Below are 14603 nucleotides of genomic sequence, written 5' to 3'. Positions count from 1 at the left end.
GGTTCCCCCCCCGGATGACGTCACTTCGGAAACCGTTACACCAAAGCGTTACGTGTGCGGCATGAGCCAGCAGTGCGGCCGCGGGAGGCACGGAGGGCTCCAGCCAGGAAAAGGTCACCCCGGCCGGGATTTCCAACCATGCTGGTGGGGCTAAGCAAGGGGCTGCCGAGTCCCCACAGCCGGGGGTGACAAGAGCAAGATGCCAGCACCACCACCTGTCCTCCGGCCCCTGTCTGTCGTGTGTCCCCACTCCTCCCCAGGCCCCGAGATGGATGTCTTGGCACAGGGTGACACAGCTACACATCATTTCACAGGGTGTCCCGCAAGAACAGCTGGCCAAACCACTGCGTCATACTGAAGCATCGTTTATTTAATGATCACCTGGATCAAGCACACATCTGCTCAGCAACAGTGCGCAACAGGGTACAACAGCTGACATCTAGCCCGAAGGGAGGCACGCAGAATAGGATCCGGCACAGCAGGAGGAAGGGTGCTGAAACCTCTGGAAAGACAACCCGGGTGCAACGCGGTGCTTGGGCTGTGCTGTTAGGAGGCGGGAGACCAGTGAGAATAAAATCGGGAATGGAACTAAGATCGGAGCTGACTTGTGCTTTGGTCAGTGATTTAAAAACCAATTACCCTCCTTGCATATAATAAATAGGTGGAAGCATAAAGACCTTTTTCTCTCCCGTTGCTCCCAGACACCAGTGGCAGAGGAATGACAGCTGTTCTTTGACTGGCAGTGACATTTTGTGTCAGATCAGTGACGAAACCCCAAACACCACCAAGGAATAGTGGAGCACCAGTGTGTTTCCTGTTCACACACATGCTTCAAGGGGACCCAGCCCCTTGGAGTGCCTCCTCCCGGGGAGGAGGGCTGGGTGCCTGCCCTGGCATACCATCAGAGCAGCGCCAGCCTTCCCTGGCTGCTTCCAGAGGCTTCATCTTTCACCCCCTTCCTCCCCAGAGCAGACTGCTCCCTTAAAGGCAGCCTGTGGGTTTTCACATCTAGCTGTCGCCTAGCTAGGGCTACATAGGTCAGGGCTGTTTGGAGGGAGCTGTGTCAGCAGCACAGACCAAGAAACCCAGCGAGCATCTGAGTGAAAAGCCTCAACACTTCTGCAACTCAAGCTGGCAGTAAAATTTGGAGATGAGGAAAGCCAGGCCCATCCAGGAACACACTGCGACAGATGCCTTGGATTGAATCATCATGCACACTTCAGATACAATCCAGAGGTAAGAAACTCACAGGTTTTAGCAAGGCTGAAACTTGTGCCAAGCCACCAACAGCTTGCAGAGACACCAGAGTTAACTTAAGCTTGATAGAAATAGGCTTTGAAGACAGAGAGTGAGGGAAAAGTATAAAAAGCTTCTGCTCTGAGGAATTTCTAAATCTCCCTGTAACCCACAGCCTGCAGAGGGAAGCCAGGGGCTGGATCCAGTGACAGCACAGAGATCAGCATCTTCAACTTTTGCCAGGATGAAAATAATAATAATAAAAAGCAGCTTCGGGGTTTTTGCCCAGCTCAGTGCTCAAACCTGGTCAATGAGCATACAGAGAGAAAATCTGATGGCAGGAGTTTGCATCTTGAAGATTTATTTAGCTCCTATTAAAGCAGCTGAACAAAACCTCAGCCAAACTCCAGTGGCACAGCTCTACCACGCTGCAGAAACAGGCTGTAGCTCCTCTCTGAAGATTAATCCTGGCACAGCTCTTTATCTTTAGTTGCAAATCCAAAGCACAATTATGACTGAAAGAGAGGTATGCGTGAAAGATGACAGAGCAGCTCACAGTCCTAGACAAACCCATGTGAGAACTTAAATGTATTTAAGCTCTGCCCCTGCACCTTGGGATCTCCCTGTCCTGGTATTGCTGCAGGTGACAGCCCTCACAGCTCGCACCAAGGGCGGCTCCCTGTGTCCTCACATGGGCTGGCATGCAGCAGGGACAGAGCAGCTCACAGTCCTAGACAAACCCATGTGAGAACTTAAATGTATTTAAGCTCTGCCCCTGCACCCTGGGATCTCCCTGTCCTGGTATCGCTGCAGGTGACAGCCCAGGTTGACAGCCCTCACAGCTCGCACCAAGGGCAGCTCCCTGTGTCCTCACATGGGCTGGCACGCAGCAGGGCAGGATCTCTCGGGTCAGCTTCTGAAGGCTGATGGGCACAGACGCAGCCAGCCTCATGCTGCTGACATGATGGCATTCAACACCTGAATTTCTGGGCTTAGCCCACCAGGGACAGCAACAACTCAGAGCTGAGGAGGTCAGTCAATGCCTACCAATACTTAAGAGTACTTTAAACAGTGCCCTTCACATAGGAAAAACCCTCCCCCAGTTAATCATCCAATTCCTCCTAGACACTAAAGGTGCTTCACTGCAAGGACAGTTAAATTAAAAGCAATGAATCACACGCCCCATCCATGCAAAGCTGCTTTACAGTTACGTACACCAAAGTAGCATCATTCCCAGAAAAAAGTCTGATCAGCAAACCACACCTTAAAACTCATTGTGGGGTATTCTTTTTCCAGGAAAACCTACCACCTCAAAGGCAAGGAAAAAATTCAAAGAGATTGGTCCTTTCTGGAAAAGTTTGGGAAGGGCCATAGTAGACAGGACCGTACCAGTACAGAGAGGAACTCGGACTCACGAAATGCTACAGACACTGGATCTCCTGACACACTGCACACACAAGCACAGGACAGAAATCAAGAGGAACTTTTAAGTGCAGGATTCCAGCAAGTCCAGCATCAGCAAGATGCAAAAAGTAAACTGCAAGGTAATTCAGGTGTTATTCCAGGGAAGGTCAGAGATGGTTCAGGCAGTTGCCCGTAAGTATTTCAGCTGGAAAAAAGAATTCACAAGGGCTCTCCTCCTCACTAAGGACCAGGGCTGCAAGGCAGGGTGTGCTGGTCCCCCTCTACCCAGGGCTGTTCCATGCTGTGCTCCCCAGGAACAAAGTGCCCACTGGGTGTGTGGGTTTGCACACCCCTGGGAAACCGCCTACCCCCTGCCAGCAGCTGTGCGAGTGAGCTGCCGCCTGTGCACGGAAGCCACATGAGCAGAGAGCTTGCGCTGAGGGGAGCACTGATGTTGCTCGCCCGATTTTTTCTCCAAAAGCATATGGCTGTCATCCCTGACACTGGGAAATCTCTTCTCCACTCCAGTCAAGTCTGATGACCGACTGAGTACTTTCCATACAGGGTCTCAGATTGTCTCAGGCCCTTTGTGTAACCTATGAAGGACCAAAAGTGTCAGTGCTTCTAATCTGCAAGTCTAATGGGTTAATGCAAAACCAAAATGCACAACACAGAAAAGCCAAGCGTGGGACCTACAGACAAATATTTGTTCTTTCTTATAGGACTCACAGGGCAGGAGTCCTGCTGAGACACAAAGAATACTGTGTGCTGTAGCACTCCTTTCCAAAAATATCACCTAAAGACGCTAAAGTATTACAGATGATTTGGCATCAGAGCTAGGGAGCATCAGTGCCAGCACAGGGTATATGCTAGAAAGATGACTCCACACAACAGGGTTTTCACACCACCTCAGGCTACAAAGTGCTTACAGATTGTGTTGGGACTGAGGCTGGCACTGCTCTGACACAGATCCACCATCAGTCCCTGTCCACCCCAGGCACTGAGGCAAGTTCAGCTCATGGCAGGTAGCATTACCCACACTGCCTGATCCTAGCATGCCATCTGTGCCAGGTCAGACAGACAGCTCTTCTCAGGTCACAGAATGGTGACAGGGTAACGCTGTAGGCCCAGCAAATCTGATTTCTTTGCCTCTCTCTGCTCTATGTGATGTGAAGACTCAAAAGTCTTCCTGGTCTAGTTTAGAGAGGAGGTGATTCTGCTTTCTCATCATAGCTATCAACAAAAGGCAGGGAAGCCTTCCTCCTCCTCCCCAGCACTGGAAAGGAGCGCATGCATCATAGGAAAGCTTAACAACGAAATCCTCTCTCCAGACCAAAGTCAAGTGCTAAGACCAAGACTTTAAATGGCCTTGCCAAGATCCAATCGGCCTCCCAGGCTCCCCCAGTCACCACTCTGGCCACCCAAGCGCCCACCAGGGCAAAGCCACACACCCAATGTAAACGCGCAAGCACAACACACACACAAGCACACGCTGAAAGCCATCCCGGCCTCCTCAGCACATCACAAAGCAGCAGTAAAGGTTTCAAAGCCCAGTGCAGTCCTTTGCATCTCTCCTTCACAGATGACTCAAAAGCAGGGCTAGGAAGCTCTTTTGTACATTCAACTGTAAAACACGTGAGGAGCAAGACAACTCTCCCAATTGTTGCTACTGCCTACAGCAAGTTTTGGTACAGATATCCTCTCTTATAGGCACTCAGTGGGTAAAATGTAGCCACAACAAACTTGCCATCAAAAATCTTTCCAGTCAGCATTTTTTGGGCAGCTTTGGAATCACCAGCATTTGCATATTCAACAAAGACCTGAAAGAGAGAGAGGAGAAATAGGACTTCCAATGCAGCATGCCACCCATTCCCTCCCACTCGTGCAACCAGGGAAACAGTTCCCGAATAAATTTTCCCCCTCTCTCCTTGGTTGAGCCCAGAGCAGTAGACCTAGAAAGGAAGGAGCTGCATCTCTGAACTGGAATTTCACCTCTTGCTCTTCATTTCCAAGGGGAGCGTGTTTGGTAAGGTGGGAGGAAGTATGATTATGCTTTACATCCACAACCCCTCCTCTCTCACCCACTGGCTCCTCCCCTTCCCTCCCATATCCCAGCTCCCCTGCTGAAGCTGTTTGGGGACCTTCCAGGTTAGGCAGCCTTACATAAGCAGGAAGGAACCTGTGCTGTCCTTCAAGATAACCAGCTATTTTTAGCACTGTCATCGGCCAGATTTCCCGGAGCTGAGCAGCAGTCCTGCAGTACATGGGGCATACAGGGGAATACACAGCCTCTTCCCTCCATTCACTTACTTGGCCTTTACCAGGATTCTCCTTTGGAATCAGCAAGGAAACCACCGGTCCGTACTTCTGACACTCCTCCCTTATGTCTTCCAGGATATCTGAGAAAGGAAAGAGCTGGTTGTCTTCACTTTGCAAATTAGGATGAGCCAGGAAACAAATGAAGGCCAGGTGAACACATCAAGAACACTCAGTCAACGTGTAGCCTTTTCCTCTCAGTTTAAAATAAACAATCAAGAGGTGCCACGGCAGAAGGTGACACTGCTTAGTGGCCACATAACAAGACAAAGTGTCTGAAACTGAGGCTCAGGAACACAGATCTGCAGGCAGACCTGCACACAGCAAAACCCCAACAGCAGGGTTCTGAGCACATGGACAGTGCTTTTCCTTGCACACAAAGCCTGACCTTCCAATAGCTAAAACATCTGCGATATGTGCTTTTTTTTATGTTATGGCACTTGGAAGAGGGGAACTAAAGTAGCTGCCACACACCCTCCTTTGTGTCAGCAGAACACAGCCTTTAAAACTCATATCCCCACAGCTCTCTAGCTTTTGTCGTTCACATGGATTTGAGAGCAAGCAGAAATGCAAATGCCACTGACATGCCTTACCACCTACCACATATAGTTTTTGGCTACAGTTTAAGAACTGCAACAAGATATTTAAGTTCTCTGCTGATACCTTGGGTAAGTTCACTAGCAAACTTCTGTGGATCTCTGCTACTGGGCTCCAGAATCCTGTGCACATCCAGCAGAAGCTCAGAGCCACAAACACATTGAGGTCTGTGGGCATTTAATCAAAGAAGAAAATTAAACTTTTTTTTTTCCTTTAATCTGGGCTCCTTCAAGAACTTGCCACAAGCTCTGCTTTCTGTCTCAATCCTTTAGGCTATGCTGTTGGTGCAGATAACCCACTTGTTACTAAACCTCAGGTGAGCAGCTCTTTGTTTGCTGTTCTTGCACCTATTGCTCTTCTGCTTGCTCTTGCATTCCCAAAGCCAAACAAAACAGCCTGTAAGATGATATTGCTATATGGGAATTGCACGGCTTGCACCAACCTTCATATTCTTCTTCGCACTGCAGAGAAGCATCACTTAGAACATTTAGCAGCCTCAGCACGGGTGTGGGGAGCATCACCAAATCTTCAATATGGGGAGCTGTTTGACACCCACAGAATTAGAAAAAACAAAATTAATCAAAGTCCAAAGCAGCAAGACAAGAGGAAGTTGACTCAGTATATGCACTATCATACACAAGCACTTACTGCTCTTTGCAGTAGTTTTGCTTCTCTCCACTATTACCTGCATTTACAACCTGTATTCTCCCTATTTCCAACTCATCTTCACCTGTGCACCGAGAGACTCTTCCAAAGGGTTCAGTGCACTCTGCACCTGAAACTGCTTTTAAAATCACAAAGCTAGCAGAAATTAAGACTAGAGTTATGTCTACTTAGCTCAGATTCAGAAACTGATGGGACCTCAAGAGCTATGATAGTTCAGCAGACTGCTTCATTTATATGGAGATGCAAGAAGATGAAAGAACTACTCTGCAACTTGCCTCTCCTGTTACTGCTATCAAGACAAGCTGAAAATGGGCTGGCCAACTTCCTTAACACCAATTCTCAAGCTGTACAGAGGCGTAAGTGTCAGCTCTCCCTAGGACATCTTTCATTTCTTGCCTAAACACCATGTAAACCCTCTCCTCTTCAAAATCCAACTACAATGCACTGTTTTGAAGACCACCACACAATCTTGCAACAGAAATGGGGAAAACTACTTAGTTACTTAAGCAATACAGTGCTACAGAATAAGGCATGGCCACAAGTGGGTAAGCAGCAGCCAGGACTTCAACTTCGGAGGAGCAGAAATAAAGCCTACTGTCATGGTATGCTTGGCTCTAGAAACAGGCAGCTCAAGGATGGCCTGGCACAGTGTAGCATGGATACTACTGTGGAAGAAGGAAACAGTCAAAGTGGATAGACTAACACCAAACTACAGGAGTCACATTTGAGAGGACACCCAGTCCTCTTGAAACACAAAGTAGCAAGGACAGTGTCACTTCTCCAGGGACAAAAGCTTGATTTCACATTCATGAAAGGAACTGGCAGGCCAGTCATGAATTTAAGATCTGGGAGCCCAACTTGCAGTACTTGGAAAGTGTTAATGCTTATATTTGTATTGGCAGCTGCAGTAGCCGAACACAACTGCAGTACCTGAACACAACTGCAGTACCTCATGGTTCTCGCACTTAACTGTGAGAGAAAGGAGAGAGGAAACTGTTCCAGTTCTGCAGTCTGAGTCTTCTGACTACGTTTGCAAAGATAGCAGGCTATCATTTCCTTGGAAATGCTTTACACAATACATATGAGAGAGCTGACTGATATCGCTGCCAGGCACAGACAGAAGATGTTGATTTCATTGTGCAAGGGGTGATGACAGGCAAGCACACACACTAAAAATCTCCTCCTGCCTGACCTGGAAGAGTCCTTATGGAAAGCTTAGAGGATGAAAGGCATTATCAGTCTAGACGATGCCCAGACAGTGTTCAGGGACAGCCTTGTGAAGAAAGATAACCAGGCATGTTCCAGCTCAAAACGAACCTCTGGGACCATTCTTCCATAGGACTGTTGGCAACCAAGAGACAACATCAGATGAACTGGGGACTTAAAGGACATTTAAGTGTCATCTTGGTCTTATATGCTGCCCCTTTTATTCAAGTAAGTCTGTCCTTTATTTCACATGTCTTTTTTTCAGAGAGGAAGACAAACTAAACCCTAGGACTCAGAGCCATCTGATCTTCCTGTAACCAAGTGACAAATGCATTTCTTGCAGTACCCTTCTGCCCTAGGAGGTACTTTCTGCCCAGTGCCTCTGCTCCTCTTCAGAGTGCCACGTGATACCAACCTCACTGACAACACACTGGGCTGCAGCCTGCAAGCAGCTCAGGAAAGAAGCTGATAAACTGGAAAGTCAAGACTTGTCTGTAAGTGACAAAGAAATACATTCTCAGCTGTCTTTGCTTGTTTAGAACAGAACTACCGTGTACAAGTGAAAGGCAATGGCACGTCATCTTCTGACTCCCTAAGAAAGGAACAGTAAATGCTGCTTTGTGCAGGCAAGCTTAAGTACAAGTTTGGCAAAGAAGAGAACCAGCAGCTAAGAAAAACTGAAGCCGTTGTACAAACTTGTAGCATTAACCACAGAAGCACCTTCCTAGATATAGTTAGAGGTCTGTGTGTTTAAAACTAGACCAGAAAGCACTGCCAATACACTATTCCCTCTGCTCTAAAGCAATACCGGCTGCATGGTTCAGCTCCTTTCATGGAAGGTGGTTTTGATTACAGCAGTCCCAGTTTCTGGCATAAAAGAGAATTTTGCAAACAGGAACAAGTTTGTTACCTTTGCCTAATTCAGGGGAACACCAGTACCTTGTTGTGACCTCAAAAGGCAATAATTAACCTTCATTACAAGGTACACCAAGCAGCTTAAGAAAAGCAGGTCTGAGATTCAAGGGAAAATTCTAGCCAGCCAGAAGCTGGATGCCTGAAGCATTAATCTATGCTGCAGAAAAGCTGGACACAGAGCTCTTCACTGGTGTTCTTGAAAGCAGACAAGCTCTGGAGAACGCTACTGTGTTGTTCTTGAAACAGAAAACAGAGAGGGTTACAAGTCTAAACAGGGTGGTCTCAGCCCATCTTTTGCTGACAGCCTGCAACCCACATGGGCAGGTCCTGGGAAAACACCACCATTTTATTAAACTGACGAGAAAGTGCCAGATCAAAGTGACAGTGACATCTGTCTGTGACCTGCTACACAGGCACCAGAAGAGGTAGGCCAGTCACTGCAAAAATAGGCTCACACCACAAGAACACGCTGGGACTATTCAACCTGTGCAGAGAAGGCAGCAGCAGATGCTACCACCAGCCACTGCCCTATTCGCAGTCCTGGCTTCTGAGCTGGGAAACCCTTGACATAAGAACCACTATCCATTTACCATAAATAGCACTGCACTTTTCAAAAGCACCTTACCAGTCACAACACTAGGTAAGTACCTTGGTTATTTCTGTCGCCTCAGATGAATGCTGCTGCAAATACACTCCTGGTCAGTTTGATCTGGGCAGAATTTACTGAGAGTCCAACCAGGGAAAAGTGAGAACCCATAGGGCTAGAGGGGCAGGGCAGCACTGAGAGCACAGGAATCGCTCTGCTGTGGTGCCACAGAGGGCCATCAAGTGCTGAAAAAAGCAAATGAGTGGCAACGAGGCCTGAACCAGAAATAGCACAATTGAACTGCACTCTGTGCTGCTTCCAGTACATGCTGAGAAAGCCGTGAGCAGGGGCAACGTGCACAGCTTACCAAAGGGAATGCTGAAGAATGGGCTGCATAAAGCCTTCTCAGCGGAGGCTCGCTTTCCTTGGTCACAATGAAGCATGCTGGAAGAGAATAGACACCTTATGCTCTTGCAGGTGACATTCCTGCATCAACAAATTCAATTCAGGCTGTAAGCCAGTACAGAGGAATACTCTATCTTTGGGGTGCTTATGGCACCAAGAGAAGAGCAAGAAGCACATCTTCCAATCCACAGCTCAAGCACACCAGAAGGATCTCCTGAAAGCATTTCGGGTACATGGTACAGCAGCCTTTCCTTCTCAATGTCTCTCAGCAACAAATGATGGAAGTTGCTCACAAGGAACACAGCATGTTCCAGCTCTACCTCCCTAGGCCATTCAGCCCACATGTCAGGCACACATGCAGTCTCATGAAAGCGATCATACTCCGAGGAGCTCCCAAATCTTTCCACAACTAGAATTCAAAGCAGCACGGGGCATGCCTGAGAACATACCCTGCTCAGCTTTACCAGTGGCTCAGGATGCTATTTCTGCCAAGTTGTGTCCTCATTCACTCTGTAACCTCAGGGCAGAGTCACAGGACACCAAAAACAATCCCCTTGGCAGACCTCTCAGTAGAAAGTTGCACAAGTGCATTTGAACTGTGTCCAGTTCTGGGCCCGTCAGTTTAAGAAGGACAGGGAACTGCTTGAAAGAGGCCAGCGCAGAGCCACAAAGATGATTGAGGGAGTAGAGCATCTCCTTTATGAGGCGCGACTGAGGGAGCTGGGTCTCTTCAGCTTGGAGAAGAGGAGACTGAGGGGTGACCTCATTAATGTTTATAAATTCGTAAAGGGCGAGTGTCAGGAGGAAGGAGCCAGGCTCTCCTCTCTGATGTCCAATGACAGGACAAGGCGCAATGGGAGCAAGCTCGAGCATAGGAGGTTCCATGTGAACATGAGGAAAAACTTTTTTACTGTGAGGGTGCCAGAGCACTGGCACAGGCTGCCCAGAGAGGTTGTGGAGTCTCCTTCTCTGGAGACATTCAAAACCCGCCTGGACACTTTTCTATGTGACCTGGTCTGGGTGATCCTGCTCTGGCAGGAGGGTTGGACTGGATGATCTTTCGAGGTCCCTTCCAACTCCTGATATTCTGTGATTCTGCGAATCTTGACAGCAGTGGAGAAGCAGCACTGTCTGCCCTCCTCGTTTCTGACAACATTCCCCTAAAACAGCAAAGTCTCCAGTTTTCTCCAAATATAACCTTGCTGGCAGGAAGTGCAAAGCACTGAAACAGCAAACGATGAAGATCATGACTGATATTCTTTATGTGCTTATTTCAAACTGTCAAAATCAGAGGAGCTGAAGTGTCTCTGCAAATGCTTGCACTTGTAGCAGGGAGATTAAAAAAAAAAAAAAAGTGCAGCATTAGATGTGGGCTCTAAGTTATCCAGAGCAAGGCATGGGATTTTACAGAGCACATCTTTAGGCAACAGTTAGTAAATGTGATAAGGTACCTTTTGATAAGGTCTCTGAGGTGATAAGCTGGAATGGCTGAATTAACCACCCCTTCACTGGCAAATATGCGATCAATGATGGCAGAACTGTTTGTCTGGAAAGAAAAAGAAACAGAGCTCAGGGAGTTAAAAACAAACAGACCAGTGCAAAGCTTGTAATATCCCATCATTTTCTGGACTCGATGCAGAGGGTTCTGGTGCTGTGGCGCTGTGTGAGAGATCCCCAGTGCTCCAGCCTCACACATTAAACCAGCAGGTCCACATCAGATGAAATTTTTCTCATTTGCCTCTGTGAAAGCTGGAAATATCCATGCACAAATTTGCTGTTACTGTGGACGTTATGATCCTGAAAGGATACTCTTATTGGGAAGAGGAGCACAAAACAAAACTATTTCATACAGAACAGAGGACAGAGTCAGGCTCCAGGCTCACAACACAGAGCTTTCATCTTGTTTTCTCAGGATATAAACTTGTAAGAAGATCTGCAAATTAGAGCCAACGTTAGACTAAAACCAGCAAATAATTCCTTTGTCATTGTGCTGCTGAAGTAGCTGGCAGCCATCAGCCATCTATTTAATTCTTCCTTCTGTGCCACACTGTAGTGAGCACAACTCACCTCCCAGATCTTGGCAAGACACAGGCTCCTGAAACCCTCAGCTTTAAGTAACCCGAACACAGGCAGCAGTCAGACATGCCAGTCCCACAGGGCAGGCTGGTCTTTAAGGCTCTGAAACCTTAATTCTCAGGGCAATGGGATTAGAGAAACATCCTGGAAACACTGTCTAGTTGCCAGGTGCTACCTCACAAATCCAGGTTGCAAACAAGAAGCAGGAGGACTTGTTTGGTGCAAGCAAAAATGCCTGCAGCAGGCCCTCACTCACCTTCCATTCCTGAGATTGGACTGTATGTTTCAGTTTCATTCCTGAGAACATTTCCAGTAAAACAATTCCCAGACTCCACAGATCCACAGCAGAGGTACACTCCGTCTCACTCTGGAGCCCTGCCTGCGCCAGGCAGTTCTGCAGTTCTGCCTCTGGAGCCCGATACCCGTCTGTTTGAATATACTTCACATCCTACGGAAGATCAAACAAACAGAGAAAAGATCATTTTCCAGATTCAGGTTCTCTGCTCTATCCTTAAATCAGTTCACAGAGGCCCTTCCAAATGGCTCACCAAAATGTTATTGCTAAACTGACAGAAGGCATTGTACAGCCAGTCCTGTTAAGCAGGCAGTTCAACTCCCTGTGCTGCTGTGTTGATGAGGAAAAAAACAAGACTGTCTGGAAAAGAAAGCACCTCCCAGCAAAAGTGGCATCCCAGTAACATCTGATCTCTCTCAAAGGCAGCACTGCTGGGAGGAAGGGGCTGGATGTCACTGCAGACTGGCCCATTAACCTCTCATAGGCACAGAAGATGCTAGAAGTTTCAGGATAAGAGTCAAACACCCACAACATGCTCCCACACCAGCTGCATGAGAGAACAAACAGCCTGGTTTGAACAGTGAGGATCTGTAACAGCGCCTCTTACTCAAGTACTGATCCTTTCTGGAGCAAAACGTTTAAAAACGAAGCAGACACCTAACCCTCAGGCAAGGAAATTATCGAAGGCACTTCTCACACACCTAGCAGCCAGAAGCGCTGCAGCAATCAATACCTGCCCAGCTGCTGTGGCTGGCAGCATCAGGTATAATGCCCACATGCTGCTTGCTTAAAAGAAAACAGAAAATGATAGAGTCACACAAGTGCTGGATGGAGGGGCTGCTCTGAAGGTCTCCAGCGCAGCCTCCTGCTCACAGCCAATACCCCATCAGTCAGCCACGGCTTTGTCTAGCCAGGTCTTGTCACTGTCCAAAGACAAACTGCACGCTGCATCTTTTTAACACAGGAGGGCTCACTGTAGACACAGGGATGCGACTCAAGGAATGACAGAAGAATATGCAAGCCTACTTCCTGGATAAGGCACAGGATTGGGAATTCTTACCAGGAGAATAGATTCAAACCAAAACTACCTTGTTCTCTGATTGAAAATAAAGTTCACAGAAAACATTTTCAGGCAGAGCTCCGAACTGTTTTATGAACTAAAAAAACCCTGATACACAAATTGCTCATCAGCTTCCCTCCTCCTATCAGCAAAGAGCAGAACCTCTAGCATGGCAAAAACAGTAGTTTAGCAGCCCCACCAAACAACACTTAGAGATAGAGAAAACACTGTGGTCAATGGCACCAGCAAAAAATTGCGTGCTGGAATTTCATTCCTACAATCTAAAGCATTTTGAGAGCTCTAAGTGGCTAAGACCTTGCTTTATGTACAGCCAATCTCTGTTAAACACTAATGGCAGAAAAAGTTATGCAAGGATAAGCTTGGCAGAGCTGTCACAAATAAAAGCAGTACAGTCTGGACTCAGATAAGGCAATTGTGCACGTATGCTGCTGCCCAAGGCGGGGGTGGTGAGGGGAAGCTGATACCCAGTGCTTATTCACAGCAGGGTGAGAGGGTTCACCCTTATAGCCAGCATATTTCTGAGAACAGGCAAAGGAAACTCAGCCCAAAGAAAGCAGATTACAAGGAACCACAGAAGGAAATAAAACACCTGATCAACTCTTACAAGGAAACTCACAGAGCAAGCAAACATAGATCTGAAGGAAAAAAAAAATCTGCATTAGACAGTGGACACCAGGAGAGTGTTTTTTGCTGATAGACAGCAACAGATTACGATCACAAACCAGCATCCAGCCAAGAACGTGGGAGAACTGAAGAAGAACATGGAGGAGTTGTTAAGAAGTACAAACATTAAAAACAGCTTCTGTACCGAAGAATTCAGAGACAGGTCACTCACACAATCCTCTGATAGTCACTGACTAGTGGGCTGTACTGTCAATACCAGATAAAATGTAAAAATGTATATGAATGTAAAACCTCTAAATGAACAGTGCATGGAGTAGGGACAAACCAGGACAATGTCTGCACAGAAAAATCATAGCTCGTTTACTAGGCTTAATGCTCATCACCCAGTGATTAAAGGCAAATTTTCTAAAACAAATCACCACAAAGTATCAGCAAACCAAAAAAAAAATGACAGCATGAAGAGGGAGTGAAAGCGCAGCAAACAGGAAGAGCAGAGCAGAGCAGGCAGAGATCTGTCCATGTCGGTAAAGAACAGACACTGCCTACCCACAACCACAGTATGGGATTTGTCAACACAATGGCATGGGAAGTAACATCCAGACTTACTGAAAAAGAGAAACTGCAGAAGACAGGATGAAAGGAAAGACAAGCACAAGGACACTGCCAGAGATAACGCAACCAACTGGGGAGACTGCTGGTGAAGCCTGGATTACTGCCACATACGATAAGAGATGATAAAACGAAATTCTGTAGATCTGGGTGCTTCCACTCGTCTGACCACAGAAAAACTAGCAAACTTTTCAGGAAGCTGGGACACCACTTTTTTCAGTGCATCACTAACTCTGGAATTCATGGTCATGCGTAGCACAAAGGCCAAGACATCAACAGAAACCAGAGCCATGCAAAGAGAATGGAAACACGAGTTTGTATTTCTGGGGCCAGACAATATTTCAGCCTTTTTCAGGAAACTCTCAGCACCAGCTCAGCTACTACTCTGATCAGGTCACATCGACTCCTGCACTCACGAGCTGAAAGCATCACAGACCCACACAACACAGAGCCAAGAGCTGTGAGAGCAGCATGTTCCAAACCTGATTCCCCTCTTTGAAGCTAAGTCCAAAGTCAATGAGCTTAAAGCACTCCTCCTCTGCGCTCCACAGGATGTTGCGTGGCTTGAGGTCTGCGTGCACGTAGCC

General features: G+C 47.4%; 1 protein-coding gene across 1 annotated transcript in view; it reads right to left on the bottom strand.

Annotated features, from left to right (window-relative positions):
- Positions 1 to 4240: 4240 nt before the first annotated feature.
- UHMK1 (U2AF homology motif (UHM) kinase 1) overlaps positions 4241 to 14603 on the bottom strand; it is a 10579-nt gene continuing 216 nt past the window's right edge. The window contains exons 1-7 of the mRNA XM_010191583.1: positions 14499 to 14603; positions 11664 to 11855; positions 10783 to 10877; positions 9294 to 9370; positions 5996 to 6094; positions 4951 to 5039; positions 4241 to 4460 (exon numbers count right to left, since the gene is read on the bottom strand). The exon at positions 14499 to 14603 is cut by the window's right edge and continues 216 nt beyond it. Of these exons, the coding sequence (XP_010189885.1) occupies positions 4314 to 4460; positions 4951 to 5039; positions 5996 to 6094; positions 9294 to 9370; positions 10783 to 10877; positions 11664 to 11855; positions 14499 to 14603 (804 nt within the window). The 3' untranslated portion in view covers positions 4241 to 4313. The remainder of the gene's footprint in view (positions 4461 to 4950; positions 5040 to 5995; positions 6095 to 9293; positions 9371 to 10782; positions 10878 to 11663; positions 11856 to 14498) is intronic.

The sequence above is a fragment of the Mesitornis unicolor genome, unplaced genomic scaffold (genome assembly GCF_000695765.1).
Source record: "Mesitornis unicolor isolate BGI_N332 unplaced genomic scaffold, ASM69576v1 scaffold37789, whole genome shotgun sequence".
NCBI lineage: Eukaryota > Metazoa > Chordata > Aves > Mesitornithiformes > Mesitornithidae > Mesitornis > Mesitornis unicolor.
Note: the sequence above shows the minus strand (reverse complement) of the source record. Positions and strands in the feature narration are given on the sequence as shown.